Source organism: Phoenix dactylifera, chromosome 10 (genome assembly GCF_051530095.1).
Source record: "Phoenix dactylifera cultivar Ajwa chromosome 10, Ajwa_hap1_PhDact_Kaust_v1.1, whole genome shotgun sequence".
Classification (NCBI taxonomy): domain Eukaryota; kingdom Viridiplantae; phylum Streptophyta; class Magnoliopsida; order Arecales; family Arecaceae; genus Phoenix; species Phoenix dactylifera.
The window spans coordinates 23,952,535-23,979,515 of NC_143199.1; the positions used below are offsets into that span (position 1 = coordinate 23,952,535).

General features: G+C 35.5%; 1 protein-coding gene across 1 annotated transcript in view; it reads right to left on the reverse strand.

Moving 5' to 3' along the window:
• HAP2 (hapless 2) overlaps window positions 1-26,981 on the reverse strand; it is a 57,099-nt gene that overhangs the window by 3,759 nt on the left and 26,359 nt on the right. The window contains exons 7-15 of the mRNA XM_026800207.4: window positions 24,371-24,449; window positions 15,200-15,334; window positions 13,761-13,955; window positions 9,413-9,493; window positions 9,218-9,318; window positions 4,214-4,331; window positions 3,241-3,273; window positions 565-658; window positions 349-437 (exon numbers count right to left, since the gene is read on the reverse strand). Of these exons, the coding sequence (XP_026656008.4) occupies window positions 349-437; window positions 565-658; window positions 3,241-3,273; window positions 4,214-4,331; window positions 9,218-9,318; window positions 9,413-9,493; window positions 13,761-13,955; window positions 15,200-15,334; window positions 24,371-24,449 (925 nt within the window). The remainder of the gene's footprint in view (window positions 1-348; window positions 438-564; window positions 659-3,240; window positions 3,274-4,213; window positions 4,332-9,217; window positions 9,319-9,412; window positions 9,494-13,760; window positions 13,956-15,199; window positions 15,335-24,370; window positions 24,450-26,981) is intronic.

Sequence of the window (26,981 nt, forward strand, 5' to 3'; positions counted from 1 at the left end):
CAGAAGCCCAATCTCTATTACAGTCAGACTATGAATGTGGCTCTCTTGCCCAATATTCCAAGCCAGACAACAGTTTGCTCTAATTGTTTGTCTTATATGATATACCTATGAATCTCCTCCATATGCATCATTTAGCAGTAATTTTCCATCCAAATTCTTCTAATCATATTAGGGACCACCATAAGTAACTTACTCCATGAATATTCAACAGGAGTCAATAAAGAAATGCACAAAAAAAGGTTAAATGGTTGTTACTTGTTCAAAATTAGATGCTGGATCAACAATTATAGAACGAAAAATGAACAGGCAACTCAATAAGAAAAAAACTCGAGGCACTGTTTGAGAAACCTGTGATCCATTTTCAAGAATGGTAGCTGTAGTGGTGAATTGGCACTCTGCTCGATCAACTTCAGCAAAATCTGAAGCCTTGAGAATAGCTGCACTCAGGGAGTGGTATTTGAAATACAAGCATACAAACTTACAACCATTTGAAAAAAAAATGCAATAGACAAAGCAAATGAAATATTGGTACTGCTTGTTTCTCTTCTGGCCATCACAGCATACCTGCACAATGATACTTTGAAGCTTGATCTGTATTTGGATATATGTAAAATGAGCGAGTAACAACTTCATCAGGTTTCATTATAAAGAATTGTTCCTGCAGTTATTTGGAAAAATCATTTATAAAATAAAATCATTGAAAGAATTTGAATCAACAATTTTAATAATTAGTACAAGAATGTGCATTGGCATGCTTAATTAAAAAATAGCCTTCTATTCCATCGAAATAAAGAGCATTGGAAATATTTTACTACTATAAGCATGATAGATCCAAAATGGCCTTTCAGTTGTTAATAAGAACATTTGGAATATTTTCTTTTCTTTTTTTTTGACTAGTTTGACCTATAAGCTTTCTTTTGTTGTAGGATAAGTTGGGATAGCTGGTGGAATATGGAGGTATTCCAACAAAATAGCCTACATTTTTCTGGAACAAGTTATGCAGGTCTACAGGAATAAAACCCCTTTTAACTAGACATCATTTTACCAGTGGAGGCCAAATAAAGTTATCTCAAAGAAGCCTGGGCAAGTGACTCTTTATAAGGAGGATTAAGGACATGTGGCCCCAATCCATACTGCCAACCTCAGATTGGACCAGTGACTAAAGGTCCTAGGATGCACCTTAGATGTTGATCTGCTTAGAAGGAACGCAAGCACAACTGGGTGCATACAGGATGACACTGATGTGTGATGGGGCCAACCAAAAGAAACATCATCAACTTCTTGGTGACTATGAAAGGTCAATGGTCTTCCATAAGTTAGCAGATACTTCTAATGAGGTTCATGACACCTCATATATCTTAAAGCTAATGGAGACAATTAATCATATGCTGTTCAGGTGATTAATTTTCAAGCAGAAAATAATCTAATGGAGAAAAGGAAACACATGTCTTGGATCCCATGTCCAGCATTTGCATAGACATCGTGCTTAAGGAGATTGACAGCTTGCCATGAGTGCATCTAGTAGTGGAGAGTAGGTAATCTATATCTAAATACACCTCTATAAAAATCACTAGGTACTACTACTAGTGAAGTTGCGCACACAGGGGGAGCTGCTGAGGTAGGCCTGGTGTGACATGATCTGCTACTAACTACATTACATTTAAGAGTCTCATTGTTAAAATGGTTGAGCTCAAGATGATTTTCTCCCCCTCTCCCTCCCTCCCCTGCTTACTCTCTCTTTTCCTCTCTTTCCTTCTCCTTCTGCCCCTCCGGCAACAGTTTCGTTTCCATTGCCGGAACCATCCCGATCTGCCGTCGGGATGGCTTGGTATGATTGGACTGCCCGGTTCGAGCCGGTTCCACCGACCTTAGTTAATCATATTATTCATTGAGCAGAAATAAATAAACAAGAGTTTGGTCAGCCATCCCAAGGATGTGATGGTTTTATATCAACAACATTATTCTATCAATAACTGAGACAATGAAGGCTAAGACAAGATGCCTTAGGAAAGGTAAAACAAGGTGGGATCCATGAAAGGTATAAGTTTCATAATAGTAACAGTGCATGACATCAACAACTTTAGAAATTTAATATAAATCATTATAAGACAATGGAATTAAATATTCAGATAAATGTTCCTCAAAATAAAGCCAAGTGGGAGAAGCTACCTATGAATATAACATAATAGCAAGTACCACCTTCACAACAAGATGGTGCAAAAAATTAAGAAAAAGAGTTGCTTTTTGGAAAATTAGAATTATGCATGGCATGAAAGATGATAGAGGGATTAGACAAAGGGCAACATCAACTACAATATGCTCAATTTTAGTATTAGAAAAGATGTGCTACCGAAAGGACACAGAATAGAGAAAAATGGCAATGTGACATCTTGCAAAGGAAAACCGGTCAAAAGGCGGATATGATTAACTTAATAAGATCTGATCAACTTAATATGCGAGTTACCAAAATTTACAATTCACTTTAGTGGCCAGGTGTGACATTGGAACAAGCTTGGAGTAGATGCTTTGATTTGAAGATCAATTACATGTAATGATAAATGCTTGAATCATCCTTGACATGCTTTAAACTTCTCACAGAAGGCCAATGGTTTGCTTAGACATACCATGTTATAAGTGGGACAAGCTGTGAGAAACTTTGTTCCGATTATTAATAATCGCACAACTACACAAAGAATAAAAAATACAAAATATGTCCAGCATGCATTTGCATAAAGTACAATGTTGTATATGATCTTATTTGCTCAAACATTTTCTAGAGTACAAAATCTAGTTTTAGAATATTGGTAGTGCAGCAAAGAAATGGATCCATCTACGAAACATAATACTTCACGCATAATGATGTAAAAGATTATATTATAACATACAAATGAAATATTTACTATCTACAATAAACTCTTAAAGAGTATGACTGTGCAGTGAGCATATGCATATTATGTGGGAAAATCTGTTTTCTTCTACTATGAAGCACAAAATGTTACAAAGGTTTTAGCAGGTGAAAAACAATAAAGAGCAGAAGACAATCGTCTACTTTCACAACCATGGAGTCTCAAAATGAATTCACATGTTACTAATTACAAGACCCACTCAATGGCATCTAGAATATAGATGTCTTCTATTTGATTTTTTTCAAGGGTAAAAATCACTAACAGAAACATATCATCTCACTGCAGTATAATTTCATGGAAACATAATAAATATTATACTAAAGATGAAACATACCTCCATATAACTGACACCAGGATGGCAATCAAACTGCAAGATGCAAATCATTAGTTTAAATAGAATTATGAAAATAAGAAATCACTATATAACATGATAAGAGAAGTGTTCCTAATTCTGACACGTCATGCATAAATTTCAGTTCTTAATTCTTATTATGTGAGAAAATAAACCACTACAAAACAATATGTGCACATTATTAGATATATGAAAGTATGAATGTTTGTCTTGTTGTCCTTGCGACAACCAATTATTGAAAAATTGAAATTAAGTTTAATGCATATGGCATAAGAGGACCAACTGAAGGATCACATAAGAAAGTTTGAACTTAAAAAGTATCAAGTACAATCAAGAATTTGCATTGATACGATGTGAGGAAACAATTTTAGAATGGAGGAGAATGGGAACCAATAAGACAGATTAAAATATTTGCGGTCAATTTCCCCACTTTTATGGGTATTCAAATGGAAAGCATGCCCATACAAACTTGGATACATCAGGTAAACAATTGTTTGTTGGCAGAATGCAAAGTGTGAAATAAATCTCCATTATGTGTCTATCATTTTACCCTTCAAGGCCACAATCCTAAAATGATGGCAGTTTTTGCAAATTCTTTCTTGAAAAGCACCTCATAAGTCCCTACATCAGCAAAACTGGCACCCGCATTAGGTCAGCAAAACACCTAGCAAGTCCCTATTTATCTTTTAATCAAAAATGACTTTAGCTTATTCTGTTTAATATTTTTATTTTGTCATGATATAGCATGTGCCATGCGAGGCACTTGCCAGCATGCCTCATACTAGTGGCATTTAAATACTTGATTGGATCATGAGTTCAAAACAATAAAAATAAAACATTAGACTCTCTTCATCAAAAAGTTCAGCTAACCACATTTTTTTTTGCAAAGTTCATCATCAAGTACAGCCAAGTGAATAAAAATGTTGGAATGAAAACCCGGTAGGACATAATATACCGTTAAGCTATATGATGCTTCCAGTTTGCCAATGTTCTTAGCTGTTATTGTAGCAATACCAAATTGAGTTAGTGCTTCAAATGTAGGTATATTGATGTTTAAGATCTTGCCAGGACTCCTGTAAGAAAATGATAATTGTTAAAATTATAGCACGATGATCCAACTTGGTAACAACATAAACAGAGTGAGGAAACAATTGGAGAAGAACCAAGGTATTTAAGAATATAAATTTAAATGAACAATTCAACTTAAAAAATATGTCCAACAATAATGTAAAGTACCCCTAATATTGTATAGATTAAGAATTGAATCATTAGCATATATATAATTCTCATCTATCCATACCTAGATGTTGGCCATACTTAATTTTATAGAGTATTTATACCAGTTTAAAAGTCCAAAGTGTCAGATGGAGATAGGGTGCAACTTGGACATGGGTTGGGCTAAGGGCAAACCCTAACCCAACCAAACCTAACCAAGTCTCAGGTTGGGTTTTCTGTAACCTAAACCAACCCAATCCCATCTTAAGCTAAATTTAGGTTAGTTTAGTTAGTCAGGTTGGTTTGGTTGTGTCATGGTAATCAAGTTAGATTAGGCTTAATAGAAATTTTAAAGATAGGGGGAAGGTTTTGGGACATTTTAGTTGGATTGATACGTTAGATTGAGGCCTCAACCATTCATCAATTTCTTGATACATATAATTTAACAAGGTCAAACATATAAGTAACCTATATGAAGCATGAATATGAATTGAAAACATGAATATGAATTATTTATTTCTTCATAGATTAGGTTGGGTCGGGTGGAGTTGGATTAGAGATATGTCGGGATTTCTAAGCCTAGCCGCTATCAATAAAACGTCAATGCAGCCCTATCCAATAAGTGGGTTGGGAGTGCAAGTTTAGGTTGAGCATAACACTAGTTGCATCCCTAGATGCAAATCCTAGACTAGTCGTATAAGCACATACATTGAGATATTACCCTACTTAAATGAATTCACTTTGTTACAAGACATTTCTGATATATATATAATATATATATATATATATATATATAGAGAGAGAGAGAGAGAGAGAGAGAGAGATTTAAGATGACTCATTCAAAACATATAACTTTGAAATCGATCAGGAAGCATATAACCATTTCATTTGGTAAATGACCCATGAAACTAGCATTGGGAGGTGTGATGCATGTGAGTTGAATCAATGGCCCCACCTGATTAAAAAAAATCTATTAATTATGTCACCTGACAAACACCAGTCCGATTTCTGGAGGTGCAGTTTTCTTGTTTTTAACTCACCCCTGCTTGATTAAAAAAAACTCTATTAATTATGTCACCTGACAAACACCACTCCAATTTTTGGGAGGTGCAGTTCTCTTGTTTTTCTGTCTTAGAGAAATGAGTTCTATTTAATAAAAGATGGGAGTATTTTAAAGGTGGGAAAGCGGTGGGCTCAAGGCCTCATGGATAGACAGCTCAAGGTTGTTTGCGCTATGACAAAGTACCAGGTTGAGCATTGTGACCGTAACCTTGACAGAATTTCTTTCTTAGAAAATTTCTAGAAATGAGAAATTCATAGAACCAATGGAGAGCTCATCAATTGCTAGATAATTTGTAGAACAAATGGAGCTAACAACTTCCAAAACATTTTAACAGGGTGATATATCTAGTCTCTCTTTTTCTGCTCATCAACAAGTGTCCCATCTTAGTTTATCAATTAACATATGGTATATCACCAATCTCTATTCATCTGCTATTTAAATCTTGGTTTGTTTGTACCAGTTTTAATCAAAAACACCTAAAGAACATCCTATCTACATTTATTAAATTCCCTTCATTCATTTGATAAAAATTTAAAAGACTGCCCGCCACCATTTTGAGCTTTTCAACCTTGCTTGGCATGTGATTACCACTTTAAAAAAAGGGAAGAAAACACTTCAAATTATAATTTATTCTGCCTGCAAGCTGGCATGTGTAGGTACAGAAAGAAGCATAATCATGTTAGTGGATTGTTTAAATATACACTAGCTATTTTTATTTTCTCTCCAAACAAAATATTGTGAATAACTTATGATAATGAAATGAGATATTTTGAATTTTGAAGTTATATCATCATGCACAAGAAATAATCATAGATAGGAATTATTTTCAGCATTTGACAGTGAACATCACCACAAGCACAAATATGATGTAGGTATGCCAAATTATGTGCTTGATGCTTATTCTTAAACAATATTGTAGCAGAACCAGGATTATTTATTTAAACAATCAGAGAAAAAGCCTGTTTCTCCAGACAAATCAAATCTTCAAATCCTATTTGAATAGGCAATGTCCCAATGCAGGAGGTGTCACATAGGCAAACATTTTATTCAGGAACATATTCTTAACTGACCTTTAGAAGATATATTTTCTAGATCTGATTCTTACGGCTTGCCCCCAAGTAGCAAAATTGTGTCATGGAGACATTTCAACTTGCAAGGAATTACTGATTCTTTTTGCAAATCCCCTACCCAAACTTCTTATCCTTCCTACTCTTGTCGCCCATTCTTAAATTGTATATTTCAGAGTCTTAAATGAAAGTTATAACAGAATATTTTGTGAAGTGTTGTAATAAAATTCGGGTACATCTGATTTAAAACATTCATGAAAGATACTATGAGACTCTACAAAATATGTGGAAAGAATAAAGATATTTGAGCTTTCTTTTGCATTATAGGATAAGTAAACCTTTCTCCATGACCATATAGATTTAACTAGTGTTTTTATTTCATATGAGCTTATACATTGTTTTGCATTGCCAAATTGAACATTCTTTTCCGATAGCTATGACTTCCCTTCTGAGTAATCTTTTCGTGTCTTGAATTAAGTTTTGTACTTTTGAAGCTATGTTCTTTGAATTGACGATTCTAAACCTAATAATTGTTTTAAATACAATAGACTCTAATTAGTTTTTATTTAGGGTTTCTTTGCCTTTCAAATTTTGATTCCATTTAAAGTTCATTTGTTGTTTCAAAAGTTTTGAACCACAAGATTGTTTCAAACTTAGGAGTACTTTTGAGTTCTGGATTCTTTAAATCAGCTTTAGTTTTATTTCTTTTTCATGAATCAAAACTTAAAACTTGTTGCAAAGACTTCATATTTACTTATTCTCGGGAAATTTGGAATTATCCTAAATTGAAACTATGCTTTGCTATTAATATGGAAAATCTGAACTTATATGAGATTTTGAATTGATATTTTGGAATGTGCATGTGTATGTTATAACCAATGTTCTGAACCCATTGACCGACTTACCCTATTTTTGGCTGGATCGCAGTTCTTGGTTTGAGTTAGACCATGGGTCACCAATAGAAGACTGGTTATAACTTGAAATTTCATATTTTTGAATACCTACATCAATTGGTATCTTTGGAGCATTTTGTAAAGCATTTGCCATGTTTTATAAATTGGGAATATAATAAATTTGAAAGACATGTGAAGTTGTAGCCAGGTGGTATATTTGGCCTCCTTCGACAAGGATTTCTTCAAACATCTAGCGAGGTGTCTATATGGAAGCATTCAATTTATGGATGAGGATTTGAAGGCATATATGGACCTCAAGGACCTTTTAAGGCCTCATCGGCATTAGCAGGGAGGATTTATGTGGCCTCATCTGGATTGCTGGTTCACCAATGAGGATTTATATGGGCTCATATACAGCAAGTATTTATGTGGTCTCAAGATATAAGTCAAACGTTGTAAGAGAAATATGATATTATGTGAAATACAGGAGCTTTTCAAAATACATATTGTGTTTTGGCCATTTGATTTCTAACAAGTGTTCAGCTTATGATTTTTTTGTAAATTATTTATGCTCTTTCCAAAATTTAATTTAAACCTTGTATCACATGCTATTTATCATTGAAAATTTTGGTTAGGAGGTTTTATAACAAACGATTTCAGTGAATTTCCACATGAGCTTTCCATTAATAATTATGATAAAATGTTTTCTTTTCAAGTCATTTGTTATTTTGTGACCCTTAAGGGTTTTAGATCATGCTAGGAACTTACTAAGCTTTGTGGCTTACTTCATTTATTACACAATTTTCACAATGATTAGTGAGGGCTCTAGTGGGTTTATTTGAAGAAGTGGATTCGCTATTTTGGAGGTTAACATTTGGATCCAATGATCAGAATGACATGGGTAATGTCTCGGTTTGTAACTTTGAAGATATAGCATTATGTGTGGAACCTATGATTAAGGTTGTAAATATATTTCTATTATAGACATTATTGATTCTAATATTTTTTTATTTATACTTTGTCAGTTCATATGCATTTTATTAAAAACATTAAATATTAATGGTATTTAGATCAATTTTGATGATAACATATCGGGATTTGAATAAGTTGGGACCTCAGGGTGGCATCCTATGGTTGGTCAAAGACAATAAATGCATCAAGCATATTAGAAGATCAACTTTTTTTTTCAGCATGTTAGAAGATTGTCTTTAGTTAGTATATGCATCAAGCAGCAACAATCTTGCTTTTATGAGATGTGATATCAACAGTACTAAGAAGAGATGATAGTGCCAAGGTGCTAATAGATGAGAGTTTTAACATAATAAGGCAGAATGTGTTCATTAGAAGCAAAATCATGCTTCAGATTGTTGTGCAGCAATACATTAACTTGATGCTAAAGAAAATGAGGATGACAAAAGTCATGTTTATAAAACAGGCATGGCAAGTATCATGCATAACCGCCAAATAATTAATTTTGTTGCCCTCTTCCTCTTGTACAGTGATGATTTAATTTTTATCAAAAGAAATATGGACTTCTCCTTAATATAAAGAACAAATATATGTATTTGTAACTATTTACATGTGCATGAGTATGCAAGCATGAGAGACAAATGCAAATATCAATTTATAAAATGGACTAATTGCTTGAAGATGATCCATGATCACAAAAAGTAAAACATAGGTGTCTTTTAGTACTATGTACTGAACAATTAGCTGGATACCTTTGATAAACATATTCTATATCATCAGCATTCAGTTCTATAAGTAAATTAGTGTTAAGGACTTCAGTGATTCCGACAGAAAATGAATGAGATCCTGCATTCTGCAAAAAGTTGGAATAGAAGTTCAAATGAATGTCCAAAATTCAGAAAATAAAATCAATTTTAAAAGGGATAATAAAATTATAAGAACATAACTGGATGTTGGTTGATTCTTTCGAACCTTCGCTCGACAACATATTGTGGTAGTTGATTCCTACTTATTCGATTTTGGTCAGCCTGTTTGAGAAAAGTTAATAAAGAGTCCTAGATCCCTCATGCAGACATTGTCAATTGGTTGAAAACTTGAAATAACACCATAATGTTGCAAAGCACTCCAAACCAAAACAAATTGGACATGAGTTAGTCCCCCTTTAGTGATACTTAAAGTTTCACACATTTTAGTATAAACATGCAATATGCATATATTAAAAGGTACTATAGCTTGTCATATGCAGATTAAATTATTGCTTATCATGCTTGTGTTGGTCAAAGGATGGAATAGTGCACATCATATCATATTTGTAGGCACTTGGCATGGATTGGTATAGAAATATAAATGTAAAATAATCTCCAACTAAGATGTTAAGACATGTTATGTTATTCAATATTTAATATAAGAAATATTTTAAACTATGAAAAACTTTAACTAATTTATAAAATTTAGGATCATAAATAGTCCTCAATACAAATGTTGATTGTATCTCAAGATAGTAGCTTTCGAGCATGTGCGATCCATACAAGAAGAATGAATGGATCAAGCCCCGTCTGATTTGAGTCTAATTTTGATTCAACTATCTTGCGAAATAAAGCCTTATTTTCTCTTGATCATTCCCCCTTCTCTTTCTTTAAATCTAAGGATTCTTAAACCAAGCACCCTGAATTTTAGAGAAAAAAGAGGGCATACAACGGAAACTTATGAATAGAGGCTAATAGATACACAGACAAGATCTATCGAAACAGGCTGAACCGCCCGATTCAGGTAGTGTTGAACCGACCCGGTGTGAAACTGGATCAGTTCGCCTAATACATTCGGTTCTGGCCCCGTACCGGCCGGAACCTCTACCGAGCTAGCTAGAACTAATAATTTACTGATCGGAACCAGCCGGTAAATGTCTGAACCGGTCGGTTCGGTCAATTCGGTGCAGACTCAGTGCCAACCAGTCGGTTCGCACCGAATCAATCCGATTGTGAACAGGATTGACACTGTAGACTACACCTGATGCTTTTAAAGCATCAGCCACCAAAAAAAAAAACAAAAAGCACCTGTAGCCCCAATAGAAAGTGTTGAGGAGGAGTCAATACACTCAGATTCAGAAACTAGGAATAGCAGCGATAGCAGTTCTGGTGGTCATAGATCTACTGGTCAGAGAGAAAGTGGAGGACAGAAGACCACTGTTTATGAGACACAACCGCAGAGTGGTCTTCGATTCACCGGCGAGTCCTAGTTTATGCATGCTACATAGAATAGGGACCACGATACACAATCTGGTAGAGCCCGTGAGAATATGATTGCATATAGGAGACGAGCTCCTCGAGGTCATTCAGAAGGACACGACACAACTACAGATGACCTCGCACGTGGAGTAGGATCCATAAATGTATCAGATTTCGAGTCATATACTGGATCCTATTATCCGCAGCCACAGGCAGCCTATGACCAATACAGATACGGATATGGTCATGGTGCATTTAAAGCATCTTTCAGTGTCTACTATGCTACGCAATCCGAAGCATCTTACGGATCGAATTTTGATGCTGGCATATTCAGTGGGCCCCTTCATAGTCATATTATCAGCCAAAGGACACCTCTTAGAGCCAAAGCTTCAGTGAGAGATCTCAGAGTGCTTATAACCCAACGCTCATTCTTTATGAGATGAACATACAAGACTACAACGCCGCTTAATTAAAGGGGTGGGCTGATGTGCCTTTTGACTATGCTGATGATCTGGATATCTACGAGAGGCATCATCACTCGACCCGATTTTAGATATCAATATGTATGTTGGACTTTAAATATATGTAATTAATTGTATTATTTTTTAATTTTTACGTCACTACTTGATTTGAGAATATTTTATATTGTTCATTTTATAATTTATATCATTTTAAAGCAACAAAATGCATCATCTAGGTTAAACCGGGATCATAGAAATATCAAACAATATCAAAAAATATCAATAAAATATCAAAAAACATCAAATTAGACTTAAAATTATTAAAAAAGTTCAAAAAGAATGATTACCAATTAAATATTTTTGAAAAATTCAAAAAAAATGGGTGTGCTAGACCGTGAATCAGCACGCCCTATCCGTATCGGTTCGATACAGTACCGAATCGTAATGGGCACCGACCGGTACGGATTTCGGTATCGGTTCGGTGGACCTTGCACACAGATAAGCAAAAAGACGCCTGTAATTTAATATTAGAGATACATCACACAACTTAAAGTGATTCATCATACAAATTAATATTGCTGACACAACAAACATGCTTGCATGTTAACAACATATTTTAGATATCATATAGACATCATTTGTATCATGAAAAAGCTCAAATAATAGTAGTGTGTGAAGCTAATATACTATGATATACCATGATTTTTAAACTATTATCCCATATAAAATTAACATTTATTATTATTTCAATGTGCAAATCATCTTCAAGTCCTCATCAAATGAAGAAAAAAGATAGGGAAAAATCCTTGAATAGAATGAAAGGCTATTCAAATGGTGGACGATCTGCCTAAGGGTATAAAAAGTGAGAATACATCATAAGCCCATACCATAATATACTAGAATAAATCTTAGTGCATCAAAGTGATGCATTGATATGGACTGAGACATTAGAAAGGGTTGATACACACATTATGAAGTTATAAATCCTGGTCTTCTATTAACAACATGCCAACATGGATAGTACATATCTAGGGATGTTATGGTACAGATGAAATTTTAACACTTAATGTTGTAGTTACACAATGAAATGGTTCCCCGATGTATCATAAAACACAAAGATAAGTATTAAAATAAACACATGTTATATGAGATCATTTATTATAATAGTCAAGCAAAATATTAATTTGACATTCTAATAGTTCCTTATGGAAAGTATAGACTCAATAACTAACATACCAAATACAATAAACTAAGAAAGAATAAGAATTTCATTCAAACAACATAGACAACTTATTCATTACTAGAAGGGTTAAGGGCTCACTCCAATCAATCCAAACTCAATGATGGAGATTTGATATGGAGGATCCGCCCTATTGATCATGATCTACATTGCAAAAACTACTTTAAAACCAAACATTATTTTTTCTGGAGATCAGTTTTTTATGCTTCAAAAGGTTCAAATATAGAATGCTTTTGTAACACCCCAACTCAGCTGCACTTTAATCATAGTTATTGTATATGGGAGCTAAGTGCTTTATGGTAAGTCGGTAACTATTGATACGTGTGAGTATGATCTTCATGGGAATGAGTCATTTGTACAACAATTGAATAAGTTAGCTATGGACAAGATTTAAGTATTAATAAGACCCTAGGTATGAATTAGAAATGTTAAGGTATTAAATAGCTAATGCTAGAAAGCTATGACCACCTTATGCTTAATGCAAACTTATTCTTAGGACCACCTCATGCTTTTTTCAAGGAGAAATAGAAGGGAAGAGAGAGGGAGGGAGGGATGGACAAGAAACGTCTAACTCATGGGACGCGAGGATGGTTAGGAGAGAAGGAAGAAGGGATAGGGCAGAGGAGGATTGTGAGAGGGGACAAGGGAGAGAAGAGAGAAGGATCGAGAAAGAGGGAAGAGGGGATAGAGCAGAGGAGGATTGGGAGAGAGGGAGAGAGGGGAGAAGAGAGATGAGAGAGAAGGATCGGGAGAGAGGGGAGAAGCGAGGAAGATCAAGAGAGAGGGGAGAAGAATAGAGATGAGTCATGACTCACGACTCAAATTATAAACCATTGAACCACCCGGATCGGTCCGGAACAACTTGAAATGACATGAAACCAAGTGGAACCAAATAGTTCCACCAAATTCAAGCCAGATTCCAGCTAGGATCGAATCGGGGAGGCGAACCATCCCGATTCTTGGCTAGTCCGGCCTAGTAGGCCTCGAACTGCTCCCAGTTCGAAGTGGTTCGACGGTCCTTGGTTTCAATGGTATGATATTTCGCATGATTCATAGTTGCCAAGCATCAAAATCTATTGAATTTTGGTTCATGCATGTCTTGCAAGGTGTAGATCATCATAAACAGTGTGAATTCTTGATTTAGAATGTTTATTATTGATTTTGTGATGGATGGATTAAGGCCTCAATCCTTTCAAAGGGAGAGTAAATGGACTCTCTCTGCGTATACATACATACAAACATACATGCATAAATACATACACATATACATACATATACACATATATAAGGATATCACATACATACAAATACATATACATACTTATATATAATATGGATGTAGGAAACATATATCTGAAAATTTACTTACTTCCCAAAAATTCCATAATTGATTATGCAAACAACTCCATAGTGGTGATGAGCAGAAGTTTGGCTGGCTTCTATATGCTTCATAGCCAACACCAATTTTATTGCATTCAAGACCATCTAATGTGAATCGCACTCTCTCCAATAGCATCCACTTTGAGAAGTTCCTTCCAAGATTTTCTGGTTGACCTGCAGCCCCCTTCAATGCAATAATGTTTAGCATGTAATATGGTAGATGGTGTCAACTCATAAGACATCAAATTATAAATCCTCTGTCACATACATGTTCCACGAAAGTGCTAATCACCAATATGCCTATTAAAATAAGAGTATAAGACAATGTATTTTTTTCTTGAGAGAGTGAGAGGAAGACTTGCCCGCACTTTAATTACCTAAGTCATTGTAATCTTGTGTTGCATAATATGCAACAAGTATTAAAAAGAAATACGGTCATTTGAAAGAACAAGACAATAAAGGACTTTTTAACTTACAAAGTCAACCATCTTTAAGCCAGTCGTAATTAGAGATTTTCAAAAAATGAATTACTGAAAAGCATAAGTAATGGCCAAAGATAGGGAAAACTAGAACAAAGAATTTCTTTCCTCCTTCCTCATCTCAGCATAAGTTATATAGCCATCAAAATAAAACCTTTATAATTTTTTGTTTTTAATCAAGGATAGAATTTGTTTGTCTTGGTTGGAATTTCCATGATTATGGCTTGAACTTTATACATAGGAAAAAGCCACCAAATAGAACTTTAATTCTTTTACGGAGGATAATACTGAGAGATACGTAAGTGATTTCTTTAGGTGCTAAAAAACTCGAATATCTTTCTATTTCTTTTTCTCCCTAACTTCATGTCTCCATCATCAGAAATAAGACTCAAAATGAGAACAATATATCCTCTTGACAAAACAACCCAAACTACTCATACATGACTTCAAAATGCGGGACATAAATACACCTATCTCCCTCTTTTGTACAGTAGATCCAAGATAATGTAAATGTACTTTAGGTTTCTATAGGCCATTAACTTCAGGGCCTTCTTTTCATTTTTATTCTTTTTCCAACTTAATTGCATTGCTTATTATCCATTCAAGTTCTACTTTGTTTTGGATCTTAATCTCCGTTAATGTAACTGTTCAACTTCTTGCAATTCGAGAAATTAAAGACATATAGTGAGATAACTACAAAGCATTAGACAACATAAACTAACTATATATAGGTTGGTACAGACAATGAAATTTTAGCAGAAAAGGAAAATAACCAGGAAGAGGTTTGTAAGCAAATCAAGAGTAAGAGCAAGTATCTAGTACTGGTGTTGCATTTAAGTAAAAAGAATTTGGTAACTAGTGGCTATATCTAAAAATAGAAACCAGGCATATGCAATTTTGAAAATCTGGGAAAAAACTGTCAAGACACCACATCAAATTGTCAACATACCAGTCGTGGGGTTACAAGATAGAAGTCCTCAAATGATGGAACACTTGTATAGCCAGCAAAATCACCGATAAGATTTACTCTTAAAAAGTGGTCATTAGATAATACCGTTCTATTTTCAGGACCAACAATGACCTCCTGAAGAAAATGTCACCAAAGATCAGAATAATTACGAATAGACAAGTACTCTAGCAATCAAATAACAGTGAATCTCCCTCGCAATTACAGATTTGAACTATAATACACCTAACAAATGACATAATACAGATCCATAAATAGAGCACCAAAGAAGCAAAAAAAAAAGAATCTGGTATCAGCCCATGTACAAATAACTCATTTATACAGGATACGGTAATTGTTGAGAAAACACCATGTAAAGATTCTAATATCACAAGAAAAGGAAAGGATTAGTAAAAGAATAAGAAATAGTGTGAAGGACTGCAATAGTTTTTTATAATGCCCATTTGATGTGGTTAGAGTGGGAAAATCTTTAAAACTTTCAGTTTCAAGAACATTGTCAATGTCGTCATTCCTTGGCTTGTGGGCAATCAAAATATACCAAGCAGATATATGTCAACAAAAGTGAGGTTGATACATGTGGAACAATGTACTTGATCAAAACGGCACTAGAAAAAAGTTGACACTGTATTGTGTCTAATCTCTGTTCAATTGTAAGTAGGGTGGATAGGTAAACATTTTGGCATTCAACATGCTTATCACATAAAGATCAAGCAGTTAAGAATCTGGAAAATGGTGACTGAGGATGAGCTTTCTTTTCCCTAAGCCATTCTGAGGAAGGTCATTGTATTCTAAATTGGGGTAGCTCTCTGTGAAAGTATGTAGGATTCCTTCTTTGTCTGACTAATTCCAATATCAGTCACCCTTACCCCCCACCCTGCAACAAAATTCCTTTTCTGAAACATACTGCTTTTCTGATGCTTTTTATTGTTTACTTTTGCAGAGAATTTTTTCCCTGTTTGTGATGTTGATTGATTTATGTTTTCCTTATTTATGCTGCCAGATTATAGCTTCTACATGATTGGCATAATTGCATATTGTCTCCTATTACTATTGATTTTTGTCTTCATAGTATAATCAGATTGTAATATAAAACGTATTAGTGATGAGAAGAGATATGAATTAATCTCTCTTCTTTCTCACACACCATCTTCCTCATGCTTCCTTTTCATAAGTATAATCAGATTGTCTCTTCTTTCTCTATGATCTTTTTCCCTTCTTCCAAGCATTTAAGGTATGAAATTAGCATGCTCGCTTAGTAATTGATCCACCTGCTGATGACCACTAGATATCCTCCTCTACTCCAAGTGATGCTTCAAATTCTCACTCTCCTTCAGCCGATCCGCCAAGTGCTCTTCATAAAGGGGTAAGGACTAGAGTTACAAAGGCCTTGTCTAATCCGAAGTGGAAAGAAGCTACGGATATAGAAATGAATTGTTCCTCTACCTTTTAGCGGTAAAGTTGCTACCTGTAGACAGGTGTATACAATTAAATTTCAGCCTGATGGTTAAGTTGAGTGATACAAAGCTCACTTAGTAGCAAAAAGATTTACATGGATTGAAGGAGTAAATTATCAGGAGATTTTTGCTCCTGCTGTAAAATAGCACTCTATTCAGGTCCTCTTGGCTATGGCTGTTCAAAAAGCTTGGCCATAGTACCAGTTAGAAGTGAAGAATGGCTGCCTCCATAGGCATCTTTGGGGGAATATATTCATGCACTTACCACCAAGATATATCCAAATGTTCTAGCTGGGCATGTTTGTTGCCTGAAGAAGGCTATATATTGACTAAAACAATCTCCTCCAGCCTGGTTTAAGAGATGGAGCAGAGCCCTCACACAGACAGGATTTCAACGAAGTGTCCATAACCATTTAGTGTTTATTTCATGAACTGATGCATCCATTGTCATCATGGTCGTTCATGTTGATGATATAGTTTTGACACAGGATAGTTCTGAGCAGATTATTAGAGTGAAGAAATTTTTGGCGGGTGTCCTGGATATCAAGGATTATGGTGAACTTACATTTTTGGGAATTGAAGTTGCTCAATCTCCAAGAGGGATTTTTATTTCCCAAATGCACTTGTGGTCTTGATCTATTCGATGAAACTAGTTTACTGGGTGCTGGGCCAATAAACACCCCTAACGAAATTAATCGCCACCTTCATGATCAGATTTCAGATCCTTTGGAAAGAAAAAGGTGTAACAGTAGCTTGTTGGAAAGGTGTTATATTTGACTCCCTGATATTTCTTTTGTATATGGTTCGTTGTAGCGCTCAAACTACTCGATTTGGGCCGAAACGAGAGGGAACCAGTGTTGGAAATTGTGTCCCAAAGCCAATTTTTTAATTGTAAGAAATTGGATTATGTATATGTTTTATTAAAATGAATAAAAATTTATTCTGGCAATTTTCTATTCATCACAAGTGTTACATCTTCAAATTGAACTCCTATGTATTGTGATGAAGTCCTTAGGACTAATTTAGTGGATAAAAGAGATTTTATCATGTAGTCCTTAAACTAGTTCGCAACCAAATGATTAGCTGTCAATTGGACGATAGCTATGTCAAGTATAGGTCGTTGTGTGCCATTTAGTTAGTTTTCCTCTTAAACCAAGGAGTGTGGAGACACTGTATGGCATACAGGTGAGATGTAGGAGTACATCGTCACTGAATAGTGACTCACCTGCGTAGCACTCCACTGTCGGGAGTTAGCTCGTAAAACGTATGGGCATAAGTACCCCTTAGACTTGAGACTGTCATGGTGACTTGCAAACAACTCACTGTACTTAGGCACTGGATGACCTGAATTTCTAATTCAGGGATCGGAAAGATGCTGGGTGCAGTCAAGTACTCGCAAAGTCTGTGTATGAGTCAAGATGGGATTGACCGCTCCAGATTTTAGGAGTTGATGTCTCACTGTATTTCAATTCAGTAAAACCTTGGCCAGGGTAAACCAAGTGATAAGTCATTTGATTTGATTAAGTGAAATACACTATGAATGACCGGACCCAGAGTTCGACAGTTCACTCTGAGGTCACCTTGAGCATCGATGGTCATATGGATGAATTATGCAACAACCATACGTCTAGGTTCTTGAATGTTGCTTTGCATATTCGACCTATCCGGACGTCGGGTATCATTGCTAGATAGTCACCTCGATTAGTGCATGGAGTAGTCCATGTACTACCGGCTTAGTGTTCGAACCTATCGGAGTCACGCACATTAGTCAAGCTAAGTAGGAAGGTCTTGACCCAATTTAATTAAGAATTAAATTGTGGGTCATTTGGAATTTGGTTCTGTCTATGTTCAGCTAGCACTGAACATGAGGTACATGCTAAATTTCATGGATGAACAACTAATTAAGTCTGTATTTCGGGTCAATCAAGTTTTAATTAATATAATTGAACTTGATTAGGACTCAATTGTTGAGATTGGATTTGATTGGGTCTAAATTAGTGTAATTGGGCTCGATCATGATTTAATTGGAATTTAATTTCGTATTTGTTCTGATCTAAGTCGGACTTGGATCGAGCCGAAACTGGACCTAATTGAATCTCCCATGAGTCGGACTCATGTGGAATTTTTTCGGGTCAAAAATCATTCAAATGGGCTGTCAATTTGGTTGAGAACCAAATAGGCTTGCTTTATTTCAAAATGGGCTAACCCATTTCCTATTTGACTAATCCCATTTAAATGGTTACGGCTGACTTGTTTTTAAACTCCCATGGTCCCGTGGACCACTTCCCCTCATGGACCCTTAAGGATTTTTTTGTAAACCACGATGGAGAAAAGCCTGGGAGGAGAAAACAGAGTCTTCTTCCTCCCGGCTTCGTCTCCACACCGTGCCACCGTCTGGCCTCCGGCCGCTCTGCCGTCTGGACCGGAATGTCCGGTTTTGAACCGGCTACATTCCGGTGAAATTTGATTTTTGAAATTCGGCTGTTATCGGATGGATTTACTGTTTTTTCCCCACGTTTGTTTTTGAAACGAACATTATGAATTCATAACGTATGGATTCGTAAAGACAGTCATTACTCCTCTTAAATTCTCTCTGCGTTGGCCTATAGATAGACCAACGTTTTCCTCTTGAATACAGAACGAATCAGAGAGAAAAAGGAGTGAATCTGTCTGTGAAATTTTGGAAGAAACTTCACAGACAGAGGCAGCTTCGGTGGGATTTTTTCTAAAGGAGAAGAGGAAGAGAGAAGAAGTGGTCCTTCTCTCTCAATCTTCTCCCAGTGGCAAGCATTCAAATCCGGCTTTCTAGTCTCCTCTCTTCTCCTCTGCGATCAGTCCAAAATTGAAGCTCTCGGGTTGGAAACGGGAGAGAAGGAAGAAGAAGGAGAAGAAAAGAAAAGTGTTTCTTCTAGGGTCCTTTTTGCAAAAAGTAGTTTTGCAAAATACAAATATCATCCAACCTTCCTACGAAGCTCGACGTGCGTGCGAAGTAGAGGGCTTGCAGATCCAGGCCTCGCAGAGCTACTTTCAGGGATCCAGATCCAGATCCAGATCCAGATTACCTCGACCAACTTCCGCTGCGGGCTTGAGGTAATTTTACATAAAAGTTAAATTAAATATTTATAATTGTTATAAATAAAATAAATAAAAAAATTTAAAACTGATTTTCATGCCTGGCGTTCGATTTTATCGGACAACTCGGGAGATATTCCCTTCAACCAGGTCAGTTCCCCCTTTCAATTTGAAACAAGGGTCGAACCACTCGAACAAGATTTTGGATCTCAGGACATATTTTGTGCTTTAAATACATTAAATGGACTCTATTTGTTGTATTGTGCGTATATTTACTTATCGTTCCATGTCGATGGTTGACCAGTAGGGTCATGGTACCGGTTCGGCGAACAATACTTATGTGGCTAGTGTATTTAGACAATTCATGCAAGATCCTTGTAAACATCAACATGATGGCGCTTTACGAGTGCTTCATTATAAAAAGGGATCATCTGGAAGATGCTTGCTATTCTAAAGTCATAGCCATCTTGCTATTCAAGAATATTGTGATGACAATTAGGTAGGTGCTCATGATGATCGGCATTCTACTTCTAGAGTCTGCATGTTTACTGGAGGCAATCTTGTTACTTCCAGAGGCGATTTCTTTTATCTAACTTGGGTTGTGTTGTTACCTACACTTAATACCTCTTTGCCGCGACAATCAAGTTGCTACTCATATTGCAACTAATCCTATTTTTCACGATAGAACTAAGCATATAGAGATAGACTGCCATTTTATTAGAGAAAAAGTGGGCTCTCGGGTAATCTCTACTCCATTTGTGCACACCAATGTTCAGCTAGTTGATTTATTAGCCAAAGCCTCTTCATATTCTCGTCTTCCTGGTATCATTGACAAGCTAGGCATGTTAGACATGTATGCTCCAGCTTATGGAGAGTGTAAAGGAATTTTTGTCCTTATTTATGATGCTGACTGATTTATGTTTTCCTTATTTATACTGCCAGATTGCAGCTTGTCCATAATTGGTTTAATTGTATATTGTCTCCTATTACTAGGAGATTTATGTCTTCATAGCATAACCAGATTATCATATAAAAAGGATTGGTGGTGACAAGAGATGAGAGTTAATGTCTCTTCTTTCTCACGCACCATTTTGATCAACTTCCTTTTCTTCCTTCTTCTACTCATCTTTAGTCTCATATTTCTTCTTTCTTCCTTTCCTTTTCTTATTTTCTACATAATTTCAGATCTGATTAGTTTATCATCAGATCTAAGAGCCAAGTACAACTTCAATCATAGAATTTTCATTTTGATCTTCACTAAAGGATAGAAAAAAAGCCATTTGATTCAGCTCAAAGTCACAATCTAAGTAAATTCATGTGCATTAGTTGTTTCATAATCTCTCCAGATAACAATATCGAATTATATTCCAAGTTGGTTTCTTGTCCCTTTTCCTGATGTTCAGAATAGATTTGATATATTGCACCTGATTGTTTCTTGTACAATTAACTAGTAATAACCCGAATCTATTTCCTTTTATGTAACCACAAAGTAAAAAGAAAGTCAGCACAAATAATTAACAACTCTTATGATGGATCAATTAATTAAATCATGGTTGGTACTGGACCTTCCCGGCTGTCCCAGATTGGATCAATGAGGTACTAGGTCCTAGGATGGGTCTGGGACCTTAGTACGTATAAAATCATGCAATCTAAGTTGGCACTAGTTTGTACTAGCCAGTACAGACTAGGTCAAAGACCAAGACTAGTTGGTACCCATCAATACCAGCCAGGATGCATGAAAAGAAGGGTCCAAACCTCATTCTCATTTCCTTGTTTGGGAGAAAGAGATGAAAAGGGGAAGGAAGAATGCAAATGATGGGTACCATAAACCCAATATAAGTTGTTGCCAATATAAATAACAGCACCATAAACTCAATCATCGACCTAGAAACAACCACTATTTCTCAATTAAGATTTAAACAAACCCTATATGCCTCTAAACAATCATTAAAAAAAGGGTGTCCCTAGACCCGAACATATATTGGGTCTAGGATAAGATTTCAAACCCTATGAAGGATCGTTATCTCAATTTTAGTTCAATAATTTTGTAAAAAAATTATTTAAATAAGTTCCAGTAATAAAACAAATACTTTGAAATGATATTCCATATACTTAGTTTTTAATAGATATAAACTTTTGCTACTCCTTACAAAGTTTCTCTGCACCTCCAATAATTTTATCTTGGAAAAATTGGCCAAACAATACCTAGAGAACTTCCTCTTAAATACTTTTTTCAACATATCTATATTGAATAGCCGCATAACAACTAAGGAGGAACCAGTCCAAAAAAATTAATGAATACTACAAAGCATTAGAAGGCACACTTTGCCATGCCTAACGAATCACATTAAATGGTATTTTGTCATTAACATTCTCTGAAAAAATAGATTTGCACTCCTTTTTCCACCACATCTTTCCAAATTCCAAGCTTGTAGCTTTGATAGCTTAATTTAATTCAAGCAAACATAACATTTTTTGTTAATGACTTAGGCCCCGTTTGGCAGGGTTGTTGACAGTAAAGCTTTCGGAAGTAGAGAATTTTGAAGTGGAGCTTTTTGAAGTAGAGATTTTTGAAGTAGAGCTTTTATAAAAAGCTATTTGCTATTTGGTAACTACATTTCTAAAGTATTGTGGATCTTTAATATGTGTTTGGCAAACAAACTGAGAAAGTACTTTTGGTATGACAAAATGACCATAAGAGACATTGCGTAGTATTATACAACAGAGCATAATAAAATATAATATACATTAATACATATATATATGATATGGCATAATATTATTGTTATATAATATAATATTATTATAATATAGTAATATAATATTGTATACTATAGCATATTAATATAACATAATTTGATATTATATAACATAACATATAAATGTATTATGATATAATGTAATATTATATTTATAGTATAATACAATATTAAAAGTATAAAATATTATAATTATTATCATTATATATTAATAAATATAAAAGAACATTTTCTGTAATTATAATATTTTATTATAGATATTTTGGTCCAAAAAGAAAAAATTTTATAAATCAAAATAGCTTTCTGACGCATGCTAAAAGTGCTTTTTCGAAAAGACTCTACTTTGGAGCTTCTTCCAAGAAGTTGTTTTAGCTTTCTGGCAAAGCTAAAACAACTTTCTATTTTTCCATCCAAAAGTACTTTTGGAGTGTCGGAAAGTGCTTTCTAGCCCATTAAAAGCTCTACCAAATGGGACCTTAATGCAGATGATGAGAACTCTAGCATGGTTCCTCTAGACCAATGTCTTTTGAATCATTTTACAACATCACTTTCATTTAAATGAACCGTGGATGCTAGTTAATATTTCATTAAAATTTCAAGCATGAACAATGGCCAACAATAGTAAATAAATACAATTTTGATAATAGACATCCATGCCCAGAGTTTTAGGTCCCACCAAAATAGGAAAGAATTGTCAGTACTGTACTATTTCGATTGTAAACCAAGACCCAAGACACCGATAGGACACTAGTTCATTAATGGGCTGGGACACCCTGCTTATCTCGGTCAAAACTAGTTAGGACTAGCTGGTACCAAGGCCTGATCAGCTAGTATCGGGCGAGGCCTAATCGGATCGATTGGTTACAAAACAAAAGGAGAGAGAGCAGAAACTGGTTGTGGCCGTAATCTCTCTTTCTCTTTATTTTAGTCATAGGGAGCCAATGCAGGCACAAGCTGAGAAAGGGAAAGGTGTAGAGAAAGGGAGAGGGAGAGAGAGACAGGAAGGAAGAGGAGAAAGGAAGGGGAAGGAGGGTAGATCCACCTAGCCCTCAAGGATTTGAACTCCCTGATGCTAAAAACCTCAGGCATTTGGTAAGGTTTTGCCCCCCCCCCCCCCCCAACTCGGGCCATTAATTTGGCCAATAAATGAGAAAAATAGGGTAAGTCATGCCAAGATTTTTCAATTTGACTTGAAATTTGAATATGTTATGGGGTGGGCATCACCCCACGACATACTATTTTTTATTTTTCATTATATATTTATTTTCTAACAAAAATAATTTCAAGAAGGAAAATTTTATGGTACATGCACTATTTGTACCGACACTATATACCCATCATTTACTCAAAAACAAATCAACATTCACTCAAATACTCATTTAGGACCAAAAAGTAAAAGAAACTAACAAAATAAAACAAAAAAATAGGCACCTAGTATAATACTACTAGAAACCCAAACTGTCCCAAGAGTCAAGAGTCAAGAGTCAAGTCAAGACTACAGCATCCTGGTACTATCCCAACTCAAGACAAAACTGGTAGGAGGCTCGATACTGGTATTTTAAACCTTGTCAATACCTACCAAGAATAGAAAATGATTATTATGTTCAAAAGCTAAAACAAAAGACCAAGAAGAGTGCCTCAAAAAAATAGGAGAAGAAGAAAAGACTCAAGCAGCATTAAACATGCACTATCATCTACTACGTTAACTCTATATTTGAACAAAATTAGGAAAACATAAGGCAATTATGTGAAAAAATAAGTTATAGATTATTGCCCAATAAAATGCAAGATAGCACTAACAAAATAAACAAATCTCATTAATTTTGGAGCAGATCTGAATACACTGAGATAATAGTACGGGAACCTACCGATATAGAAGATCCTTTTTTCACTTCAATTCGCACGCTGAAGCCAAGAGATCTCCTTCCAAGACCAAAAACATGGAACCTTTTGTTGAAGAACATAATTAACCACATTAGTTTACTAATATTTCAAAATGATATCAAAAACCATAATAAATGAATCCCCGACCACATCAACGAAAAAATCATGAAGGACGGACATTTGCATGTTCTCAGAAAAATAATGTGCACATATGAGACACATGATACATGCACCTAGGATTATCATCATGGTATATAATAAACAAGTTTATAAGTTATAACTAAATACTATAGCTAGAAAGAACATTGGCTAGTCTAAGTCATCAATAGATAAATAAATAAAAAACAAAAGAGAAGAAAAACATAAAACTTACAAGAAATCTACTAATTAAGCCGTAGCATTAGATTATCTTTTCATCATCCAATTATTGTCCTTTATACTGTCAACTATAGTTATATGAATCATACATATTGGCAGTTGTCAAAATGACCAACCAAGGACTACCAGATCACTAAGCAAGAAAAATCTAGAAATAAGAGAGGAAGCATGTTTGTGTTGCCAATGTGTGTATATTTGTTTTTGAGTGTCGGAGAGAGATCAAGAGTAAGAATAGTAGTAGAAGATGGTGGAGAAACACCAGCAACACCTCTGGTCCAACATGTACCACCCCCATCACCACATATGCACTAAAATAATTTGGATTCTGGAAAGCAAAAAAGTTAAAACTTTCAAATGTGCAAATCATGAATAACGGTCAAAGTTTTAACATATGCACATAACACAATAATGGTGTTGGTGCCATGTGATAAAAATACTGGAAAAAACATAAATTCAAGGTAATACATTGTATCAATTGGATAAGTTAGAAGAATATTCTTTTACAATAGAAGCATCAAAACCTAATAGTTGAATGATGATAATCGTAATAACAAAAAAGTATTACAACTACAAAGCAGTTTAATACAAATTTCATAATCCAGAAGAACGGGCTACATAATCTTAAAAAGAATATCTAAATACAGCTTAAAAAATTGGTGACCGCTAACCTGCTAGTGGAGGTCATGTTCAAGAAAAGTAGATCTATTTTGACCAAGTTGAACTAACATCAACCTATGAGGTCAAGAAGGCTAATCAACTGAAAAGCAACAGCAGTGCTCGACAAGCAATATTTGGAAAGATTACTCTTGGCATTTGATAGACAAGTTTCTACAATATTGCCACTATCTGCAGTCAGAACAGAGACTTAACTAAGCTTCTTCAAGTCCATGACATCTTCAAATTGTTTTCTTATAAGAAGCATCATTAGTCCCTAAAATCACCTTAATAGTGTCTAATTTTCATTTTTTTATCAAAAAATAATTATCTTCCATTTCCTCTCTTAAGTGAAAAAATAGACAATCACCTAAGAAAGCCAAATATTCATCCATTTGGCTCAACCAAGCAGCCTCCATATGTCTTAAACCATTATTTGGCTAAAAAAAATTATGGGTTCTTTTCAATTTGTGACCTACTTAGCAGATCAGGTTAACTTACATATGTCAATGCACATGCTTGCTTGTGTGCCTGAGCAACCACCTAAATGGCAAAATGCCTAGGTGACCCCCACCTATGTTGTCTCATACCCATGCCAAACCTTCTGCCAAGTATGTTTCCTAATGACCATCTATACATCTTGCTGGTAAGCAACTTTTATGAATTGCGGCCACCAAGGCAATTTGATTACTATGCTCATATCTACTGCTACTCATGATTTAATATCATTGTTTACATCAAATATGATAGTTCTAACAGACCCATTGCCCTCTAGTGCTCTTATGGTATGGCAATTAATCTCTTTATTGTGAATACTCTATCATCCACTAAATTGCATATATGTGTTACCTAACCTACCTAAGCGAACACAATTTATATCAGATTCTCTCAACTATTAATTTAGGATATCCAACCATTTTGATGTGAGGATCATCATGTTTATATGCCTCCAAATACCAAATTTTAGTTTAAGTAGTTTCTTTTGATCCTTATAAGATTACTTCAATTATTACTGTTGCTGGAAATTGGACCCGGGGGCGGTCGTCGGTTGAGGAGGGGGAGCTGTCGGTGGACACAGGTGGGTGACGATCCGTCGGCGAGTGGCGTCCTCCATCGGGGTGCCTGCAGAAAAGCCGGTGGCCGGGTTTTCCGGCGCCGGCCCTCCGATGCTTAAGTCAGAGGGGGGAAACTTCGTTTAAAGGAGAAAGGAGGGAAGTAAGTTTTTCTCAGTTTTGTGTGTCCAACCCCCCTCGGGAAGCAAGGGTCCCTTTTTTATAGGGGGGTCGGATTACCTGTGATGTGATAGGGCGAGACCGTCGTACGACTCAGCACGTTGCTTGGACTGGCACACGATCAGGTGAATCATTGCATTGATGTCGGAGGTGAGGCCGTCGTACGACTTGAGCTGGCGCGCGATCGGGTGAATCATTGCATTGATGTCGGAGGTGAGGCCGGGGTCAGAGAATTGTCACGGCCGACAGGATCCTGCTAAGCTGATTTGCCGTGGAGAGTTGAGGATCCGTAGATAATAGGAGCCATGCGCATTAATTGTTGAGTGAGTCG